Source organism: Pristiophorus japonicus, unplaced genomic scaffold, assembly GCF_044704955.1.
Source record: "Pristiophorus japonicus isolate sPriJap1 unplaced genomic scaffold, sPriJap1.hap1 HAP1_SCAFFOLD_368, whole genome shotgun sequence".
NCBI classification, from domain to species: domain Eukaryota; kingdom Metazoa; phylum Chordata; class Chondrichthyes; family Pristiophoridae; genus Pristiophorus; species Pristiophorus japonicus.
In genome coordinates, this window is record NW_027253521.1 from 298,910 (window position 1) to 321,742 (window position 22,833).

Genomic DNA, 22,833 nt, shown 5'->3' on the forward strand with positions numbered 1-22,833 from the left:
TAGCATGCATGCAGCTTCCCTAGTTTGGCACCTCATTTTTAAGCATGTCTGGTGCTGCTCCTGGCATGTTCTTCTACATTCCTCGTTGAACCAGGTTGGTCCCCTGGCTTGATGGTAATGGCAGAGTGAGGGATATGCCGGGCCATGAGATTACAGATTGTGGTGGAATACAATTTTGCTGCTGCTGATGGCCCATAGCACCTCATGGATACCTAGTTGTGAACTGCTAGATCTGTTCTGAATCTATCGCATTTAGCATGGTGGTAGTGCCACATAACATGATGGAGGGTGCCCTCAGTGTGAAGACAAGACTTCGGGCCCATGACTTGCATCAATTTTTTTGGAGTAAGTTGTTTTTTCTGGCGTAAATGCCATTTTTCCCAAAAGATTTGCTCCAGAGTAAGTCAGTAAGGTATGATTTTTTTAGGTCAGTTTTTTTTTCAAAATGGGGCGTTCCCAAACACTTATGCCACTTTTGGCCATTTATGCCACTTTGGCCAACAAAAATGTACTCTAAATCCACTTAGGTCAGCGTATGTGGCCAGCTCTGTAAAACCTTGCGGGCAGTTAAGAAAAAGCAGCGCACTTTCAGCAGACATTAGGGCAGGGATAGGAGAGGGAAGGGAACTGGAGAGGACCTCAAAAACCAAGCAGCAATAATTAAGGAAAAGCTCAAACCAATAAAATACAATAAAAAAAGAAGTAAATCCTACCTTATCTTTAAAGTCTGCCCGGGAAAGGCAGCGGACCGGCCTGTGCATAAGGCCATTCAACCTGGGATAGGGGTGGGAAGACGTACACCGGAAAAGTCACAGCTGCTGGACTGGGGCGTCTCGGGGCGGGGGGAAGCCACCGAGTGACCGGAGGAATCACAGCTCCTGGGTGTGGAAGTCTCATCTCTTCACAACCCTCCTCCCAAAACTCTCCTCTTCCTCCCCCCCGAAAAAAAATCTCCCCCTCCTCCCCCCCCCAAAAAAAATCTCCTCCCCCCAAAAAAAATCTCCTCCTCCTCCCCCCCAAAATTCTCCTCCTTGCCCCCCCCCCCCCGCAAAACTCTCCTCTTCCCCCTCCCCAATCAAAAGTTTAAAGCATAGCCACACAAGCACAGCCACTAAATAAAAAATAAAAGCAAAGTCCTTACCTGCCTGGGAACTCAGCGGGTTGGCCGGTGTGGGAGTCCACTCGGCCGGGGATAGGGTACGGCGAGATCGGGCATCCCTTTGGCCTGGAATAGGGGCTGCGAGCATCGGGTCCTGCTCACAGCCCAGAGGACACGCTGGGAGGGCAGGAGCATGCACACAGCTCTCACTGAGTATGCGCGCAGGTGCCGGCAGTGCTTTGTGCGCTGGCCTGTTTTCCGCCCCCCCCCTCCTTCAGCCTCCACGCCACGCCAGGACTCTGGGGACTGTACGCAGCGGCCAGGATGGGGCGAGTTTTTGCCGGCGCCATTTCCAGCGCGCAAAGTCGGCGCGCTTGAGGTCAGTGCGCCGACAAAACAGCTTGGGGAAATTACTGCTCTTAAATTGTTGGTTTTGTAAAAATTGCCTGTGAGGTCATTCTATATGTTTTATTTAAAGCATCAGATCCTGTCTTTGTGTCACAGATATAAACTTACCATATACAGAATCAGTGGGCACAAATTTGCATCCTAACTAACTTTGTGGCACAGCGGGTCGGAGCACTACCATGTCACCCTGATAAATGTTATTCTTACTAAGTTTTATTCTTTCTGTGGGGGTGGACTTATTCCTTTCACTGAACATGTTTTTTCCAATATATGTCTTTGTCTATTTGTCAAGTTTTTTTTTTAAACTTGATTTTAAAATATTTTTTGTTAGGGGTGGGGGAGGGGAATGTGGGGAGAGCAAGCACAGTTCTGTATCATTTGTGCCATATAGTGATACAAGTATGTTAGGTGCAACTTCCATCATTATTTTGTATTTGTGTACAAACAGAAAAAGTTTGGCAAATACATTTTTATGCAGACTGTACCAATGCTCGTTTAATATTAATAATACCTAATTTATCTGCATTTTTTATAAGAATGAACAATTGATGAAGGAGCAGAAGGAACACATCAAGGTTCTACTTATAAAGGCCCGAGAACTGGAGAAAGAACTGGAAAGCAGAGAAATAATCCACAACGAACAAGTAGAACAGGCCATGAAAGAAAAGTTGGAGCTAATTAAACAAAACAAACAACAAGTGAAAGGTATTTGCAATTATATTAGCTGAATTACTTTTTGAAGACTTTTAATAATCACCTATATTTTCATCAGCTATAGTCGTTCATGTATATGCTTTCATCACGGTGGTGAGTTGTGTCTAAGCCAGATTGTGCATATTCTGCTGTGCTTACACTTTAATATTCAAACAAAAATTTACTCCTACTCAGACCTGGACACTCACTCTGTGGCTTTCCCCTGTCAATTCTTAATTCATGCATAATATTGGCCTGATCAATTTAAATTTTGCAATCTGGCAAGTGGCACCTGATCTATTTTGGCAAGTCTTAGAAAGAAATGTTCTGCTGTCATGTTTCTTCATTACAGAAATAATAGTCTTGGCACTTGTGCAAATCGATATATTGAAATGTTTGCTTAACCAATAGTAACTGCTTATACTGATACCCTAGTGTCAGAACACATCCCGAATACAAAAGAAGAACCTGTTCTGACAGTGAAGAAAAGTGAAAGTCCCAAAGAAACTATATTTAATTTTGGAGTCCGTTTCCATTTTCCCATATTTTTACATCAGTGTATTGGGTTGGAGATTTGCTATTCATGTTTAAGGTTTTAAGATACCAAGTTAGCTTACCTTTGAATAGCCTTATATTAGCCAGTCCAAATTCTTCAACAGTCTCACAAACTAAACTAGTCACAATCAGAATGAAGTACTAAAGTCCTACTTATCAGATATCACAAATAAAGTCGGGTTCAGAATGCATCCATTATAACACTAAAATTAGGATACCGGCACACCGTGGCTGCAGTGTGTACCATCTATAGGATACACTGCAGCAATCTGCCAAGGCTTCTTTGACAGCAACTTCCAAACCAACGACCTCTACCACCTAGAAGGACATGGGTAGCAGGCGCATGGGAGCACCATCACCTGCAAGTTTCCCTCCAAGTCGCACATTATCCTGACTTGGAAATATATTGCCGTTCCTTCATAGTCGCTGGGTTAAAATCCTGGAACTTCCTCTCAAACAGCACGATGGGAGTACCTTCACCACACGGACTGCAGCTGTTCAAAGAAGGTGGCTCATCATCACCTTCTCGAGGGCAATTAGGATGGGCATTAAATGCCTTGCCAGCGATGCCCATATCCCATGAACAAATATTTTTTTTAAAAGGATAAAAATTGGGAATTACAAGTACTTGATTCTTAAATATTTCACTATCTCAGCTTGCTTACTGACAATATTACAGAAGTATATATTTCTAAATAAGGCAAAGGTTTTCTATGGGTCACTGACATTCAACATTCAGTCATGACTCTGAAATATAAAATGTACAACATCATCCTTTTAGTAGGCTGGCTGATGAATGTTTTACCTCCCACCAGGGTTGCTCAGCGTCATTGCTGAGGATGTCCTTAACAAGTCACCATCTGTGGTCATTGTCTTCGTCTGTGATTGTTGTCGTCTTTTTTCACTCATTTCTTCTCAGCCTAGCATAATTAACCTTGCGCATACATTGGGTTAAAAATTCGGGTGTTTAATGCCACCCGTTACCGCAATGATATGGTGAAAAATGGCAGCGGCCGCTCTTCCGCCAGCTGGTGGCGGGTCCTGCAGTGGCTGCCATTTTGCAAGGGCTGGCATCACTGCCGATAAAAGCGATCATTGAAGGGATTGAAATGAACCAGATCGTGGCACATTCGTCGTCCAATCTGCAGCATTCGATTTCACTGCTGCACTTCCTGGCATGCCTCAGCAACAACAGACAGAGCAAGCCTTCAAAAGCAGGAAGGAGACTCCAGCAGTGATATTTAAAGGGATCATCATCAATCAGTTGCACCTGACATGATTATGTAGTTTGACTGGCTCTGTGCCACTTTCTTCAACTCCACCAGCTTTATTAGCTTCTTAAAAGGTTCTAAGGTAACAGGGAGTGTTGTTGCAAATGCAGAAAACCTTAATGATTATTTAAAGGCTTCTGCTCACAACACTTGCTTACAGTCATGGCGGCTGTACTGGCAGTCAACCTCGCACTCCAGGATCTTTGGCAGAGAGAGCATAGGCAACGAGGAAGACGGGAACATATGAGAGGAGGAGGAGGGCCATGTGGGCTCTGATAGGAGGCCTTACCCACCTATGGTCTTCCAACAGTGCTTCTTCTGCCTCCACTTAAGTCAGGAGCAGTGTCTTAGAAGGCTATACTTTACCAAGGAGGTGGTCAGAGAACACTGCCACCTCCTGCAACCAGACCTGCAGCCTGGGAGCAGGGCGATCACGGCTCTCCCAGTGACGGTCAAGGTCACCGAGACAATCAATTTCCTCGCCAGTGGATCCTTCCAGTCTGCAGCAGGAGACATAGCTAACATCTCAAAGTTTGCAGTCCATCGCTGCATCCAGAAGGCCACTGAGGCTCTCTGCACCAGGAGGAGGGACTTGGGGCTAGAAATTCATTATAGCCCAGGAATTTGTCATTACAAAAGTTGGAGAATTAGCGGCAGGCACTAATGCTTTGGACTGCATGCAAAATTAACTTACACACTTCTCTTTCTCTTGCAGGCCAAGGTGGCTCACAACAGGAGGGAGCAGGAGTGCACAGGCCGGGGACCAGCCGACACCCAACCACTGTCTGCGCTGGAGAATAGAGTGCTGCAGATTATTGGGTGCCAGGTTGTGGATGCTGTGGCCACCAGTGACGTTGACTCCCTTGAGAACAACAATGGTGTGTTCATCCCTACTCCTTCTCACATCCCACTTCCCCTCACCCCCAAGCGTTTTGCACTTTCCAGCTAATCATGCTGTATGCATGCATTTCTCCCTTCCTGCCCCCCTCCCCTCACCTCAAACTGACTCTTGTGCCTTTATGCTTTCAGATAATCCGCAAGCACCTGAGCAGCCTGTCTCTGAGGACACCATAGAGAGCGAGGCTGGAGAACAGGAGGAGGAAGAACACAACACGTCACTGCATGTCTCACCCACAGGCACCATCTCAGATACTGGCACTATGTGTTCTTTAGAGGCTAGCATAGCAGCGGGATCTGCCCTGGGTGAGGCACCGGAGATGAGTGGGCTGAAGCAAGGCCAGGGGGAAAGGTTAGCTTGGGGGCCAGCTCCCCGGAGGGCGAGTATGCGGGCGAGTCTGCTGCACAGGACTTGGATGAGGACCTTGATGGGGAGGTGTTTAGAAGAAGGGTGATGGGCATGCACACGGAGATATTAGGTGCAATGGCAAGGGTGGCCGAGAGCCTCTCGGCAATGATAAGGAGCGTGAAGGAGTCCGCCTGGTTGCATGGCTGGTGGATGGCTGCTGAGTTTCCATGCAGGAGACTTCAGATTGCCTTGTAGGATGACCTCGAGCAGCTCTGGCCCTTGAAGGCCCTGCTGTAGATTGCACCACCATGCCATGGGTGGCAGCAGTCTGGGCTGACTGACATGACAGCGGCAAGGGCAATGGCGGAGTGACAGAGTTAAAAACAGGAATACTGTCACCTTGAGTCCTGCTCCACTGACCCAATGCAACTCCCACGGGGTGGCACCTCAGCATTCCTCACAATCTGTTGCAACACAGATTGCTGGCCTGTTGCAAAACCCTGTAAGCCCTGGTCGACAGTGATAAACCCCGCCATGATGGCAGCAGTCAGAGCTTGGGTGGTTTTATGCTGAGACTGCATGACGAGGTCTGAGCTTGAGTGGCATCACGCTGACAGTGCATGAAAGCAATCTGAGATTCCACTGCAGCACTAAGACGTTGGGTCACTTCCACCTGTGCTGCAATGGAAGCTGCGACATCGCCTATCATGCACACCATCACATGTGGGTCGACACAGTCTCTTTGGAAATCATAGAATCATAGAATGGTTGCAGGAGAGAAGTAGGCCATTCAGCCCGTCGAGCCTGTGCCAGCTCTCTGCAAGAGTACTTCAGCTGGTCCCACTGCCCTGCCCTTTCTCCGTAGCCCTGCAAATTTTTTTTCTTCAGGTTCTTACTCAATTCCTTTTTGAAAGCCACGATTGTATCTGCCTCCACCACTCTCTCAGGCAGTGCATTTCAGATTGCTGCGTAAAAAAGTTTTTCACAACGTTGCCTTTGGTTCTTCTGCCACTCACTTTAAATCTGTGTCCTCTGGTTCCCAATCCTTCTGCCAATGGGAACAATTTCTCTCTTATCTACTCTTGTCTAGACCCCCTCATGATTTTGAACACCTCTATCAAATCTCCCCTCAACCTTCTCTGCTCTTGACAACCTTGCTTCTCCAGTCTATCCACGGAACTGAAATCCCACATCCCTGGAAGCATTCATGTAAATTTTTTCTGCACCCTCTCCAAGGCCTTCACATCCTTCCTAATGTGCGATGGGCATAATACTCTAGTTGAGGTTGGACCAGTGTTTTATAAAGGTTCATCATAACTTCCCTGCTTTTGTACTCTATGCCTCTATTTATTAAGCCCACAATCCCGTATGCTTTTTTAACGACTTTCTCAACCTGCCCTGCCACCTTCAATGATTTATACATATATACCCCCAGGTCTCTCGGTTTATGCACCACCTTTTTGGATTGCACCCTTTAGTTTATATTGCCTCGCCCCTTCCGACCAAAATGTATCACTTCGTACTTTTTTGCATTAAATTTCATCTGCCACATGTCCGCCCATTTCACCAGCCTGTCTATGTCTTTTTAAAGTCTATCACAATCCTCCTCACTGTTCACTATAATTCCAAGTCTTGTCTCATCTAAAAATTTTGAATTTGTGCCCTGTACGCCCTAGTCCAAGTTATTAATATATCAAAAAAAGCAGTTGTCCTGGTACCGACCCCTGGGGAACACCACTGTATACTTTCCTCCAGTCCAAAAAACAACCATTGACCACTACTCTCTGCTTCCTGTCACTTAACCAATTTCATATCCATGCTGCCCTGTCCCTTTTATTCCATGGGCTTCAACTTTGCTGACAAGCCTAATACATGACATTTTATCAAATATATTTTTGAAGTCCATGTACACCACATCAATCGCATTGCCCTCATCAACAAGGAGTGTATCATAATTTCCAGGCTGGAAATCCTGGGCTCCAAGCTCTGCACCCCTTGGAGGTGGACTCCTCCACATTCCTTGACATTGCCAGGATGTTCTCTGGCAGGCTTGCCATTGCACCCATCAATTCAGTGTGCATGCCCAATACCCTTCTTCTGAAGGCTGCCCCATCGAAATCCTCACCTGAGTCCTGTGCAGCAGAACTTGCGTGCGAACTTGCCGTCCGGGGAGCTGCCCCCCGAGCTATCCTTTCCCCAGCTTTGCTGCAGCCCACTCGTGCCCGATGTCTTACCCTGTGGAGATCTCACTTCTACATTAGCCTCTAAGATACGTGCAGTGCTAGATTCTGAGCTCGTGTCTGCGAGTGAGAGGTGCATTGACATGTTTTCTTTTTTTTCTCCTCCTCTTCTCCGCCCCTCACTCACGTTGATGGCATCAGGGACAGACTGCTCGGGTGCTTGTTGATTATCTGAAAGCAGAAAGGCTCAAGATTTGAGTCGTGGTGAGGGGAACAGGAAAACCAGAAATGCATACATACCGCATGAGTGGCTTGAAAGTGAGAAAGGATTGTGGGCTGAGGGTGAAGTGGGATGTGAGAAGAAGGATTAGGAATTACATAGGATATATGACACAAAAACAGGCCATTTGGCCCAACCAGTGTATGCCGATGTTAATGCTCCACTCAAGCCTCCTCCCATCTTTCCTCATCTAAATCTTATCAGCATGTGGGAGCTGGTAGACACCAGTGTGATCCATGGCGATTACACCTGCAGTAAGTGTTGCCGGCTCGAGGAACTTCGGCTCAGAGTTGATGAGCTGGAGGCCAGGCTTTGGATACTGCGATACATCAGGGAGGGGGACAGTTACCTGGACACTGTGTTCCAGGAGGCAGTCACACCCCTTAGGTTAAATACTTAAAATTTGACCCATGGTCAGGGACAGGAGGGTGTGACTACGAGTGAGGCAGGTATGGGGACCCAGAAGGTAGCATTGGAGGAGCCTCAGCCCTTGAACTTGTCCAACAGGTACGAGGTCCTTGCTCCCTGTGTGGACGAGAGCAGGGACTGCAGGGAGGATGAGCAAACTGACCACAGGGGGCCATTCAAGTTGGGGGAGTAAAAAGAAATGTAGTAGTGGTAGGGGACAGTAACTATTCTCTGCAGCCAAGAGCGTGAGTCCTGAAGGCTGTGTTGACTGCCCGTTGCCAGGGTTAAGGACATCTCCTCTGGCCTGGAGAGGAACCTGGATTGGGAGGGGAAAGATCCAGTCATCGTGGTCCACGTAGGTATCGACAACATAGGTAGGACAAAGAAAGAGGTTTTGCTGAGGGAGTATAAGCAGCCAAAGGCTAAATTAAAAAGCAAAACCACAAAGGTAATAATCTCTGGATTACTAGCTAAGCCATAAGCAAATTGGCACAGGGTAAATAAGATCAGGGAGATAAATGCATGGCTCAAAGATTGGCGTGGGAGAAATGGGTTTCGATTCATGGGGCACTGCCACCTGTACAAGGGAAAGAGGAAGCTGTTCTGTTGGGATGGGCTTCACGAACCATGCTGGGATCAGTGTACTGGTGAATTGAATAACTAGGTCTGCAGATGGGGCTTTAAACTAAACAGTGGAGGCTGGGGCGGGTACAGGTGAAGGAAATGTTAAAAGTCAAAGAGAAAGGAGAAGGCAATAGTGCAGGGTAGCGATAGGGGTAATGATAACCAGAGTGTGACAGAAAGGGACGGAGTATATAAACATAAGAGTGCACCAGAAAGTAGAGTCAGAGCAGGGAAAATGGTAAAAAGACAAAATTAAAAGCTCCTTATCCGAATGCACGCAGCATTCATAACAAGATAGATGAGCTGACGGCACAAATAGAAATAAATGGGTATGACCTGATAGCCATTACAGGGACGTGGTTGAAAGGTGACCAAGGCTGGGAATTGAATATTATGTGGTATTTGACATTTCTGAAGGATAGACAGAAAGGAAAAGGAGGTGCGGTAGCTCTGTTAATAAAGGATGAGATCAGTGCAGTAGTGAGAAATGATATTGGCTCAGAAGATCAAGATGTAGAATCAGTTTGGGTGGAGAAAAGAAATAAGGGATAGAAGTCACTGGTAGGAGTAGTCTATAGGCCCCCAGAAGTAGCTACACTATAGGACAGAGTATAAATGAAGAAATAATTGGGGCTTGAAGGAAAGGTACTGCAATAATCATGGGCAATTTTAATCTTCCTATAGATGGGACAAATCAAATTGGCAAAGGTAGCCTTGAGGATGAGTTTATAGAGTATATTCGGGATGGTTTCTTAGAACAATATGTTGTGGAACCAACCAGGGAGCAGGCTATTTTAGATCTGGTAATGTGTAATGAGATAGGATTAATTCATGATCTCTAGAAAAAGAATCCACGAGAGAAGAGTGTTCATAGCATGTTCTAATTTCTAATTCAGTTTGAGGGTATGAAACTTGGGTCTCAGACTAATGTTCTGAACTTAACTAAAGGCAATTACAAAGATATGAAGACTGAATTGGCTAAATTGGACTGGGGAAATAGATTAAAGGCGAAGACAATAGATAAGCAGTGACAGACATTTAAGGAGATATTTCATAACTCTCAGCAAAGATATATTCCAGTGTGAAAGAGTCTACGAGAAGGATGAACAATCCGTGGCTAACTAAGGAAGTTAAGGATGGTATAAAATTGAAAACAAAAGCATACAATGTTTTGAAGATTAGTGGTAGGCCAGAGGATTGGGAAATTTTTAGAAATCAGCAAAGGACGACGAAAAAAATAATAAAGAGGGAGAAGATAGATTATGAGAGTAAACTAGCAAGAAATATAAAAACAGTGTAAGAGCTTCTACAGGTACATAAAAAAGAAGAGTAGCTAAATTAAATGTTGGTGTCTTAGAGAATGAGACTTGAGAATTAATAATGGGAAACGAAAATGGCAGAGACTTTGAACAAATATTTTGTATCGGTCTTCATGGAACATAAGAACAGAAGAATTAGGAACAAGAGTAGGTCATCTAGCCCCTCGAGCCTGCTCCGCCATTCAACAAGATCATGGCTGATCTGGCCGTGGACTCAGCTCCACTTACCCGCCTGCTCCCCGTAACTCTTAATTCCCTTATTGGTTAAAAATCTATCTATCTGTGACTTGAATACATTCAATGAGCTAGCCTCAACGCTTCCTTGGGCAGAGAATTCCACAGATTCACAACCCTCTGGGAGAAGAAATTCCTTCTCAACTCGGTTTTAAATTGGCTCCCCCGTATTTTGAGGTTGTGCCCCCTAGTTCCAGTCTCCCCGACCTGTGGAAACAACCTCTCTGCCTCTATCTTGTTCATCCCTTTCATTATTTTAAATGTTTCTATAAGATCCCCCCTCATCCTTCTGAACTCCAACGAGTAAAGATCCAGTCTACTCAATCTATCATCATAAGGTAACCCCCTCATCTCCGGAATCAGCCTAGTGAATCGCCTCTGTACCCCCTCCAAAGCCAGTATATCCTTCCTTAAGTAAGGTGACCAAAACTGCATGCAGTACTCCAGGTGTGGCTTCACCAATACTCGATACAGTTGCAGAAGGACCTCCCTGCTTTTGTACTCCATCCCTCGCGCAGTGAAGGCCAACATTCCATTTGCCTTCCTGATTACCTGCTGCACCTGCAAACTAACTTTTTGGGATTCATGCACAAGGACCCCCAGGTCCCTCTGCACCTCAGCATGTTGTAATTTCTCCCCATTCAAATAGTATTTCCTTTTACTGTTTTTTTTCCCAAGGTGGATGACCTCACACTTTCCGACATTGTATTCCATCTGCCAAACCTTAGCCCATTCGCTTAACCTATCTAAATCTCTTTGCAGCCTTTCTGTGTCCTCTGCACAACCCGCTTTCCCACTAATCTTTGTGTCATCTGCAAATTTTGTTACACTACACTCTGTCCCCTCTTCCAGGTCATCTATGTATATTGTAAACAGTTGTGGTCCCAGCACCGATCCCTGTGGCACACCACTAACCACCGATTTCCAACCCGAAAAGAACCCATTTATCCCGACTCTGCTTTCTGTTCGCCAGCCAATTCTCTATCCATGCTAATACATTTCCTCTGACTCCGCGTACCCTTATCTTCTGCAGTAACCTTTTGTGTGGCACCTTATCGAATGCCTTTTGGAAATCTAAATACACCACATCCATCGGTACACCTCTATCCACCATGCTCGTTATATCCTCAAAGAATTCCAGTAAATTAGTTAAACATGATTTCCCCTTCATGAATCCATTCTGCGTCTGCTTGATTGCACTATTCCTATCTAGATGTTCCGCTATTTCTTCCTTAATGATAGTTTCAAGCATTTTCCCCACTACAGATGTTAAACTAACTGGCCTATAGTTACCTGCCTTTTGTCTGCCCCTTTTTTTAAACAGAGGCGTTACATTAGCTGTTTTCCAATCCGCTGGTACCTCCCCAGAGTCCAGAGACTTTTGGTAGATTATAACAAATACATCTGCTATAACTTCCGCCATGTCTTTTAATACCCTGGGATGCATTTCATCAGGACCAGGGGACTTGTCTACCTTGAGTCCCATTAGCCTGTCCAGCACTACCCCCCTAGTGATAGTGATTGTCTCAAGGTCCTCCCTTCCCACATTCCTGTGACCAGCAATTTTTGGCATGGTTTTTGTGTCTTCCACTGTGAAGACCAAAGCAAAATAATTGTTTAAGGTCTCAGCCATTTCCACATTTCCCATTATTAAATCCCCCTTTTCATCTTCTAAGGGACCAACATTTACTTTAGTCACTCTTTTCCGTTTTATATATCTGTAAAAGCTTTTACTATCCATTTTTATGTTTTGCGCAAATTTACCTTCGTAATCTATCTTTCCTTTCTTTATTGCTTTCTCAGTCATTCTTTGCTGTCGTTTAAAATTTTCCCAATATTCTATTTTTCCATTAACCTTGGCGACCTTATACACATTGGTTTTTAATTTGATACTCTCCTTTATTTCCTTGGTTATCCACGGCTGGTTATCCCTTCTATTACCGCCCTTCTTTTTCACTGGAATATATTTTTGTTGAGCACTATGAAAGAGCTCCTTAAAAGTCCCCCACTGTTCCTCAATTGTGCCACCGTTTAGTCTGTGTTCCCAGTCTACTTTAGCCAACTCTGCCCTCATCCCACTGTCGTCCCCTTTGTTTAAGCATAGTACGCTCGTTTGTGACACTTCTTCCTCATCCTCAATCTGTATCTCAAATTCAACCAAACTGTGATCACTCATTCCGAGAGGATCTTTTACTAGGAGATTGTTTATTATTCCTGTCTCATTACACAGGACCAGATCTAAGATAGCTTGCTCCCTTGTAGGTTCTGTAACATACTGTTCTAAGAAACAATCCCGTATGCATTATATGAATTCCTCCCCCAGGCTACCCGTGCGATTTGATTTGACCAATCGATATGTAGGTTAAAATCCCCCATGATTACTGCTGTTCCTTTTTCACATGCCTCCATTATTCCCTTGATTATTGCCCTCCCCACCATAAAGTTATTATTTGGGTGCCTATAAACTACACCCACCAGTGACTTTTTCCCCTTACTATCTCTAATCTCCAGCCACAATGATTCAACATTTTGTTCATTAGAGCCAATATCGTCTCTCACAACTGCCCTGATATCATCCTTTATTAACAGAGCTACCCCACCTCCTTTCCCTTCTTGTCTGTCTTTCCGAATCGTCAGATACCCCTGTATGTTTAATTCCCAGTCTTGGCCACCCTGCAACCATGTTTCTGCAATGGCCACCAAATCATACCCATTTGTAATGATTTGTGCCGTCAACTCATTTACTTTATTTCGAATGCTGCGTGCGTTGAGGTAGAGTGTTTTAATACTAGTTTTTAAACCATGATTTTTAGTTTTGACCCCTCCTGCAGCCCCTTTATATTCAGTGACCCTTTTTGTTTTTTGCTTTGTTTCATGGAAGAAGACGTTAAAAGCATCCTAATAATAATAGATAATCAAGGGGCTAAGGGGAGGGAGGAACTTAAAACGTTCATATAATCACTCAAGAAAAAGTACGAGGCAAACTAATGGGACTAAAGATGGACACGTCCCCTGGACCTGATGGCCTGCATCCTAGGATCTTCAAAGAAGTGGCTGCAGAAATAGTGAATGCATTGGCTGTAATCTAAAACAAATTGCCTGGATTCTGGAGAGTTCCCAGCAGATTGGAAAACTGCAAATGTAACACCCCTATTCAAAAAGGGAGGGAGACAGAAAGCAGGAAACTATACATCTGTCATTGGGAAAATGCTGAAATCCATTATTAAGGAAGCAGTAGCAGGACATTTAGATAGTCATAATACAATGAAACATAGAAACATAGAAAATAGGTGCAGGAGCAGGCCATTCAGCCCTTCGAGCCTGCACCACCATTCAATATGATCATGGCTGATCATGCAGCTTCAGTACCCTATTCCTGCCGTCACTCCATACCCCCTGATCCCTTTAGCCGTAAGGGTCACATCTAACTCCTTTTTGAATATATCCAACGAACTGGACTCAACAACTTTCCGTGGTAGAGAATTCCATAGGTTCACAATTCTCTGGGTGAAAAAGTTTCTCCTCATCTCAGTCCTAGATGGCTTACCCCTTATCCTTAGACTGTGAGCCCTGGTTCTGGACTTCCCCAACATGGGGAACATTCTTCCTGCATCTAACCTATCCAATCTCGTCAGAATTTTAATATGCTTCTCTGAGATCCCCTCGCATTCTTCTAAATTCCAGTGACTATAAGCCTAGTCGATCCAGTCTTTCTTCAGATGTCAGTCCTGTCATCCTGAGAATCCGTCTGGTGAACCTTCGCTGCACTCCCTCAATAGCAAGAATGTCCTTCCTCAGATTAGGAGACCAAAACTGCACACAATACTCAAGGTGTGGACTCACCAAGTCCATGTACAAGTGCAGAAAGACTTCCCTGCTCCTATACTCAAATCCTCTTGCTATGAATGCCAAATGCCATTTGCTTTCTTTACAGCCTGCTGTACCTACATGCCTACTTTCAATGACTGATGACACCCAGGTCTCGTTGCACCTTCCCTTTTACTAATCTGTCACCATTCAGATAATAATCTGCCTTCCTGTTTTTGCCACCAAAGTGGATAACCTCACATTTATCCACATTATACTGCATTTGCCATGCATTTGCCCACTCACCTAACCTGTCCAAGTCCCCTGCAGCCTCTTAGCATCCTCCTCACAGCTCACACTGCCACCCAGCTTAGTGTCATCTGCAAACTTGGAGATATTACATTCAATTCCTTCGTCTAAATCATTAATATATATTGTAAATAGCTGGGGTCCCAGCACTGAACCTTGCGATACCCCACTAGTCACTGCTGACCATTATGAAAAGGACCCGTTTATTCCCACTCTTTGCTTCCTGTCTGCCAACCAGTTCTCTATCCACATTACCCCCAATACCATGTGCCTTAATTTTGCACACTAATCTCTTGTGTGGGACCTTGTCAGAAGCCTTTTGAAAGTCCAAATACATCACATCCACTGGTTCTCCCTTATCCACTCGACTAGTTACATCCTCAAAATATTCTAGATTTGTCAAGCATGATTTCCCTTTCATAAATCCATGCTGACTTGGACCGATCCTGTCACTGCTTTCCAAATGCACTGCTATTACATCTTTAGTAATTGATTTCAGCATTTTTGCCACTACCAATGTCAGGCTAACTGGTCTATAATTTTCTCTCTCCCTCCTTTTTTACAAAGTGGGGTTACATTAGCTACCCTCGAATCCATAGGAACTGATCCAGAGTCCATGGAATGTTGGAAAATGACCACCAATGCATCTACTATTTCTAGGGCCACTTCCTTAAGTACTCTGGGATGCAGACTCTCGGGCCCTGGCAATTTATCAGCCTTCAATCCCATCAATTTCCCTAACACCATTTCCTGACTAATAAGGATTTCCCTCAGTTCCTCCTTCTCGCTAGACCCTCGGTCCGCCAATATTTTCGGGAGGTTATTCGTGTCTTCCTTAGTGAAGACATAACCAAAGTATTTGTTCAATTGGTCTGCCATTTCCTTGTTCCCCTTTATGAATTCACCTAATTCTGACTGGGTATGATTTGATGGCCATTACAGAGACATGGTTGCAAGGTGGCCAGGACTGGGAATTAAACATACAGGGGTATCTGACGATTCGGAAAGATAGGCAGGAAGGGAAGAGAGGTGGGGTAGCTCTGTTAATAAGGGATGATATCAGGGCAGTTGTGAGGGATGATATTGACTCCAATGAACAAAATGTTGAATCATTGTGCGTGGAGATTAGAGATAGTAAGGGGAAAAAGTCACTGGTCGGCGTAGTTTATAGGCCCCCAAATAATAACTTCATGGTGGGGCGGGCAATAATCAAGGGAATAATGGAGGCATGTGAAAAAGGAACGGCAGTAGTTATGGGGGAATTTAACCTACATATCGATTGGTCAAATCAAATCGCAGGGGGTAGCATGGAGGAGGAATTCATAGAATGCATCGGGATTGTTTCTTAGAACAGTATGTAACAGAGCCTACAAGGGAGCAAGCCATTTTGGATCTGGTCCTGTGTAACGAGACAGGAAAAATAAACGATCTCCAAGTAAAAGATCCTCTCGGAATGAGTGATCACAATATGGTTGAGTTTGTAATACAGATTGAGGATGAGGAAGTTGTGTCAGAAACGAGAGTACTATGCTTAAACAAAGGGGACAACAGTGGGATGAGGGCAGAGTTGGCTAAAGTAGACTGGAAACAAGGACTAAACGGTGGCACAATTGAGGAACAGTGGAGGACTTTTAAGGAGCTCTTTCATAATGCGCAACAAAAATATATTCCAGTGAAAAAGGGTGGCAAGAGAAGAGATAACCAGCCGTGGATAACCAAGGAAATAAAGGAAAGTATCAAATCAAAGACCAATGCGTATAAGGTCGCCAAGGTTAATGGGAAACTGGAGGATTGGGAAGATTTTAAGCAACAGCAAAGAATGACTAAAAAAGCAATAAAGAAAGGGAAGATAGATGACGAAGGTAAACTTGCGCAAAACATAAAAATGGATAGTAAAAGCTTTTACAGATATATAAAACGGAAAAGAGTGACTAAAGTAAATGTTGGTCCCTGAGAAGATGAAAAGGGGGATTTAATAATGGGAAATGTGGAAATGGCTGAGACCTTAAACAATTATTTTGCTTCCGTCTTCACAGTGGAAGACACAAAAACCATGCCATAAATTGCTGGTCATAGGAATGTGGGAAGGGAGGACCTTGAGATGATCACTATCACTAGGGAGGTAGTGCTGGACAGACTAATGGGATTGAAGGTAGACAAGTCCCCTGGTCCTGATAAAATGCATCCCAGGGTATTAAAAGAGATGGCGGAAGTTATAGCAGATGCAATTGTTATAATCTACCAAAATTTTCTGGACTCTGGGGAGGTACCAGCGGATTGGAGAGCAGCTAATGTAACGCCTCTGTTTAAAAAAAAGGGGGCATGCAAAAGGCAGGTAACTATAGGCCGGTTAGTTTAACATCTGTAGTGGGGAAAATGCTTGAAACTATCATGAAGGAAGAAATAGCGGGACATCTGGATAGGAATAGTGCAATCAAACAGACGCAGCATGGATTCATGAAAGGGAAAACATGTTTAACTAACTTACTGGAATTCTTTGAGGATATAACGAGCATGGTGGATAGAGGTGTACCGATGGATGTGGTGTATTTAGATTTCCAAAAGGCATTCGATAAAGTGCCACACAAAAGGTTATTGCAGAAGATAAAGGTACGCGGAGTCAGAGGAAATGTATTAGCATGGATAGAGAATTGGCTGGCGAACAGAAAGCAGAGAGTCGGGATAAATGGGTCCTTTTCCGGTTGGAAATCAGTGGTTAGTGATGTGCCACAGGGATCAGTGCTGGGACCACAACTGTTTACAATATACATAGATGACCTCGAGGAGGGGACCGAGTGTAGTGTAACAAAATTTGCAGATGACACAAAGATTAGTGGGAAAGCAGGTTGTGTAGAGGACTCAGAGAGGCTACAAGGAGATTTGGAAAGGTTAAGCGAATGGGCTCAGGTTTGGCAGATGGAATACAATGTCGGAAAGTGTGAGGTCATCCACCTTGGGAAAAAAAACAGTAAAAGGGAATATTATTTGAATGGGGAGAAATTACAACATGCTGTGGTGCAGAGGGACCTGGGGGTCCTTGTGCATGAATCCCAAAAGGTTAGTTTGCAGGTGCAGCAGGTAATCAGGAAGGCAAATGGAATATTGGCCTTCATTGCGAAAGGGATGGAGTACAAAAGCAGGGAGGTGTTGCTGCAACTGTATAAGGTACTGGTAAGGCCGCACTTGGAGTACTGCGTGCAGTTTTGGTCACCTTACTTAAGGAAGGATATACTAGCTTTGGAAGGGGTACAGAGACGATTCACTAGGCTGATTCGAGAAATGAGGGGGTTAACTTATGATGATAGATTGAGTAGACTGGGTCTTTACTCGTTGGAGTTCAGAAGGACGAGGGGTGATCTTATAGAAACATTTAAAATCATGAAAGGGATAGACAAGATAGAGGCAGAGAGATTGTTTCCATTGGTGGGGGAGACTAGAACTAGGGGGCACAGCCTCAAAATACGGAGGAGCCGATTTAAAACCGAGTTGAGAAGGAATTTCTTCTCCCAGAGGGTTGTGAATCTGTGGAATTCTCTGCCCAAGGAAGCAGTTGAGGCTGGCTCATTGAATGTTTTCAAGTCAAAGATAGATAGATTTTTAAGCAATAAGGGAATTAAGGGTTACGGGGAGAGGGTGGGTAAGTGGAGCTGAGTCCACGAACAGATCAGCCATGATCTTATTGAATGGCGGAGCAGGCTCGAGGGGCTAGATGGCTTACTCCTGTTCCTAATTCTTATGTTCTTATGTTCTTATGACTGCAAGGGACCTACATTAGTCTTCACTAATCTTTTTCTCTTCACATATCTGTAGTAGTTTTTGCAGTCAGTTTTTATGTTCCCTGCAAGCTTATTCTCATACTCTATTTTCCCCCTCGTAATTAAACCCTTAGTCCTCCTCTGCTGAATTCTAAATTTCTCCCAGTCCTCAAGTTTGCTGCCTTTTCTGGCCAATTTATATGTCTCTTCCTTGCATTTAACACTATCCCTAATTTTCCTTGTTAGCCACACTTGAGCCACCTTCCCTGTTTTATTTTTACGCCAGACAATTGTTGTACTTCATCCATGTGATCTTTAAATGTCTGCCATTGCCTATCTACCGTCAACCCTCTAAGTATCATTCGCCAGTCTATCCTAGCTAATTCACGTCTCATACCATCGAAGTTACCTTTCTTTAAGTTCAGGACCGTAGTCTCTGAGTTAACTATGTCACTCTCCATCTTAATGAAGAATTCTTCCATATTATGATCACTCTTCCCCAAGGGGCCTCGCACGACAAGATTGCTAATTAATCCTCTCTGATTACAGAAGACCCAGTCTAGGATGGCCTGTTCTCTAGCAAAGTCAGCATTGTTTTATGAAAGGGAAATCATGTTTAACAAATTTGCTGGAATTCTTTGAAGATGTATTGAGCAGGGTAGATAAAGGGGAACCAGTAGATGTAGTGTATTTGGATTTCCAGAAGGTATTCGATAAAGTGCCACATGAAAAGTTACTGCACAAGATAATACCTCACGGGTTTGCGGGTAATATATTAACATGGATACAGGATAGGCTAACTAACAGAAAACAAAGAGTCGGGATAAATGGATCATGTTCAGGTTGACAAACTGTAACTAGTGGGGTGCCACAAGGAACAGTGCTGTGGCCTCAACTATTTACAATCTATATTAATGACTTGGATGACGGGACCGAGTGTACTGTAGCCAAAGTTGCTGATGATACAAAGATAGTTGGAAAAGCAAACTGTGAGAAGGGCACAAAGAATCTGCAAAGGGATATAGGTAAATGATTGGGCAAAAATTTGGCAGATGTTGTACAATGTGGGAAAATTTGAGGTTATCCACTTTGGTCGGAAGAATAAAAAAGCAAATTATTATTTAAATGGATAGAGACTACAACATGCTGCGGTACAGAGGAATGTGGGGGTCCTTGTACATGAAACGCAAAATGTAGGCCTGCAGGTACAGCGTGTAATTAGGAAAGCAAATGGAATGTTGGCCTTTATTGCAAGGGGGATGGAGGATAAAAGTAGGGAAGTCTTGCTTCAATTGGTAAGACCACACCTGGAGTACTATGTACAGTTTTGGTCTCCTTATTTAAGAAGGGATATACATGCATTGGAGGCAGTTCAGTGAAGGTTCACTCGGTTGATTCCTGAGATAAAGGTGTTGTCTTGTGACGAAAGGTTGAGCAGGTTGGGCCTATACTCATTGGAGTTTAGAAAAAAGAGAGGTGATCTTACTGAAACATAAGATTCTGAGGGGGCTTGGTGGTAGATGCAGAGAGGATGTTTCCCCTCGAGGGGGAATTTAGAACTGGGGGCACAGTTTCAGAATAAGGGGTCGCCTATTTAAAACGGAGATGAGGAGGAATTTCTTCGCTCAGATGTTGTGAATCTTTGGAATTCTCTACCTCAGGGAGCAGTGGAGGCTGGGTCATTGAATATATTTAAGGTGGAGATAGATAGACTTTTGAATGATAAGGGAGTCAAGGGTTATGGGGAGCGGGCAGGGAAGTGGAGTTGATGCCAAGATCAGATCAGCCATGATCTTATTGAATGGCGGAGCACGCTCGAGGGGCCAAATGGCCGACTCCTGATCCTATTTCTTATGTTCTTATAACCCTCCATTCCCTGCTCCCTCATATGCTTGTCTTGCCTCCCCTTGAATGCATCTATACTATTCACTTCAACCACTCCCTGTGGACACAAATTGCACATTCTCACCACTCTTTGGGTAAAGAATTTTCTTCTGAATTCTCTATTGGATTTGTTGGTAACTATCATATTGATGGCCCCGAGTTATGCTCCTCCCGACAAGTGGAAACATTCTCTCTGTATCCACTCTATCAAACTCTTTCATAATTTTAAATACTTCCATTAGGTCACCCCTCAGCATTCTTTTTTCAAGAGAAAAGAGACCAAATCTGTTTATTCTTTCCTGATATATATACCCTCGCATATACCATATGTGTATCTCGCATATACCAATGAACATACCATTGTTGTCCCCAAGGCATTCAACCTTGCCGGTTGCCTCTACCATGTGCCGCCAAATTAGCTGGAGTACTCGCTCCTCCAGCTGGCTGATGTCCTGCATGTCAGTCTGGGCTCAACTGTCTGTTCTGACTTGGTGTGAGTTAGGACATGGGCAGCCGAGTTTTGGATCACCGCTAGCTTATTTGGGTAGAATGTGGGAGGCCAGCCAGGAGTGCGTTGCAATAGTCAAATCTGGAGGTAATAAAGGCATGGATGAGGGCTTCAGCAGCGGATGAGCTGAGGCAAGGGCGGAGATGGGCGATGTTACGGAGGTGGAATCAGGCAGTTGTAGTTACGCTGCAGATATGTGTGCAATGCCGACATAATGTCACCACTCTTAACTTCGACCCTCGCGTTGAATTCAGTGCTCAGTCATAAGCACACCAGGTAAACCTCTTAAAGGGACATGCACATCATTCAGGTAAGTTTGGATTTAAGCTTTTGGTCTGGGTTTTTTGATTTTATTGAAGTAGTGGCTTGCTGCCATAGATTCTAAAAGTTTTTTAAGTATGTAGGGAGTGCTGCTGGATGCTTGCAAGGCCTCAGGTGGTAAAGGAAGACCTCTGAGAAGACAGAAAATGTGCAAATACTCAGCGAGTCAGGCAACATCCGTGGAAAAAACAGAGTTCATGTCTCAAATCAAAATGCTGCCTGACCAGCTGAGTATTTCCAGCATTTGTGCTGTCATTTCAGATTTCCAGCTTTTGCTTCCAGCGGGATGAGGAAGAAGTTGAGGAAGCAGATGGAAGGATGTAACCCAGACAGCATCTTTCTGGCCAGGATATCCAAGATGGAATCATCTGCCTGCGGTACCAGTGACCACAACCCTAATTCCCCTTTCCACATTTGTCCCACGCCTTACCTTGCCTCTGTTACCGACCATAAGAACATAAGAAATAGGAGCAGGAGTAGGCCATTTAGCCACTCGAGCCTGCTCCACCATTCAATAAGATCATGGCTGATCTGATTTTGGCCTCAACTCCTCTTCCCTGGCCACTCCCCATAACTCTTGACTCCCTTATCACCCTCTGTTGCCACAATTCTGAAATATAAGTCACCACAAAGCAACTTTATACATCTATCCATCCAATGTAACATCAAGAAATCAACTCATCAGCCTCATGCATTCTTTTAGTGGCTGTGTGGTGTGTGCCTTTGCCTATCCTACTGATGTCAAGGAGTACTACCCCAGTGGCTACTGTATGGCTGGTGAAAGGCTGCTGACTTTCAGTGGTGGACACTGCAAATGGCCTTGCTGGTTGACCTTGAGGAGCTGGTGGCTGGGAGTGTGAAATCGAGTGACTTTGTTGTTTCTTCTACTTCTACTTCTTTTTCTTCCTCTTCTTCCACTTCCTGGGCAAGCTGCATTTTGTGTGAGTGTGCAATGAGGAGGGCACAAGGATGGAGTTGTGGTGATGAGAGGGCAGGAAAGCAAGAGGTGCATGCCAGAAGGTGGATAACATATGAGAATACCAGCATCTTTTATCCTTTCAACCCTGCCGCTGGCCAAGGACTCAGCCATGCCCTTGCCAAGAATAGCCTGCACTGTCTCCTTCTAGGGGGTGAGATGAAATTAGGAATGGGAGATGTGCCTCGTGGTTGGTGCAGATTGTTAGTAGGTGAGTAATTGGGGGTGGGGACCGTGCATTGAGCAGTGTGTGAGACTGGTGGTGCAATTGATAGAAGATGGCTTTTGAAGATCCATTCACTGACCTTGACCAATGCTCTAATGTCATGAAGCTTCTTTGGGCCCTGGAGCCAGTGGTGGGGGGCGACACTGCTGGCAGTGACAGCCTTGGTGGAGTCATCCCACATCGTTTTTTCTGGAGGGCCTCCTGGCCCCTGTGGCTAGAAGACCTGTCTTGCAGTATTGACCCGCTGCACAAAGCTTGAGTGCTGCGTACGAGACCTGGGTGCCCCTTCCCTGGCTTGCTGAGCCATTTGTGTTAGCGCTGAAGCAAATTTCTCTTTTTTAAGGTTTGGAAGGGAATTCAGCTTTAAGAGCTGAATAATCACATTCGGAGCTTTTCAATGTTAAGTTTTTTTTTTGAATGGCAAAAGGGCTGAAAACTTCATTTTGCACTGCATTTGTATTAGTTCTGAGTGCATTGCCCCTTTAATTCATAACCCTTTTAATTGCCCACAATTCCTTGCAGGCTCCATGGCCTCACTCCCAGAGGCAGTGCGAAGCTCCAACGCCACTTCAGGACTTCATCTCGGAGGTCTCCATTAACACCACCATGGAAGGTTAACGCTGCGCCACCAATCTCTAACCCCCCCAGGCGAATTTATTCTCCTTAGCGTTGCAGCCATTTTCAGCGGCTGTTAATGCCCGGCAACTTTCATGGTGAACACAAATTTTAA

At 44.6% G+C, this 22,833-nt stretch overlaps 1 protein-coding gene across 1 annotated transcript in view; it reads left to right on the forward strand.

Moving 5' to 3' along the window:
- ccdc83 (coiled-coil domain containing 83) overlaps positions 1 to 22,833 on the forward strand; it is a 183,209-nt gene that overhangs the window by 65,754 nt on the left and 94,622 nt on the right. The window contains exon 4 of the mRNA XM_070872795.1: positions 2,044 to 2,212. Within this exon, the coding sequence (XP_070728896.1) occupies positions 2,044 to 2,212 (169 nt within the window). The remainder of the gene's footprint in view (positions 1 to 2,043; positions 2,213 to 22,833) is intronic.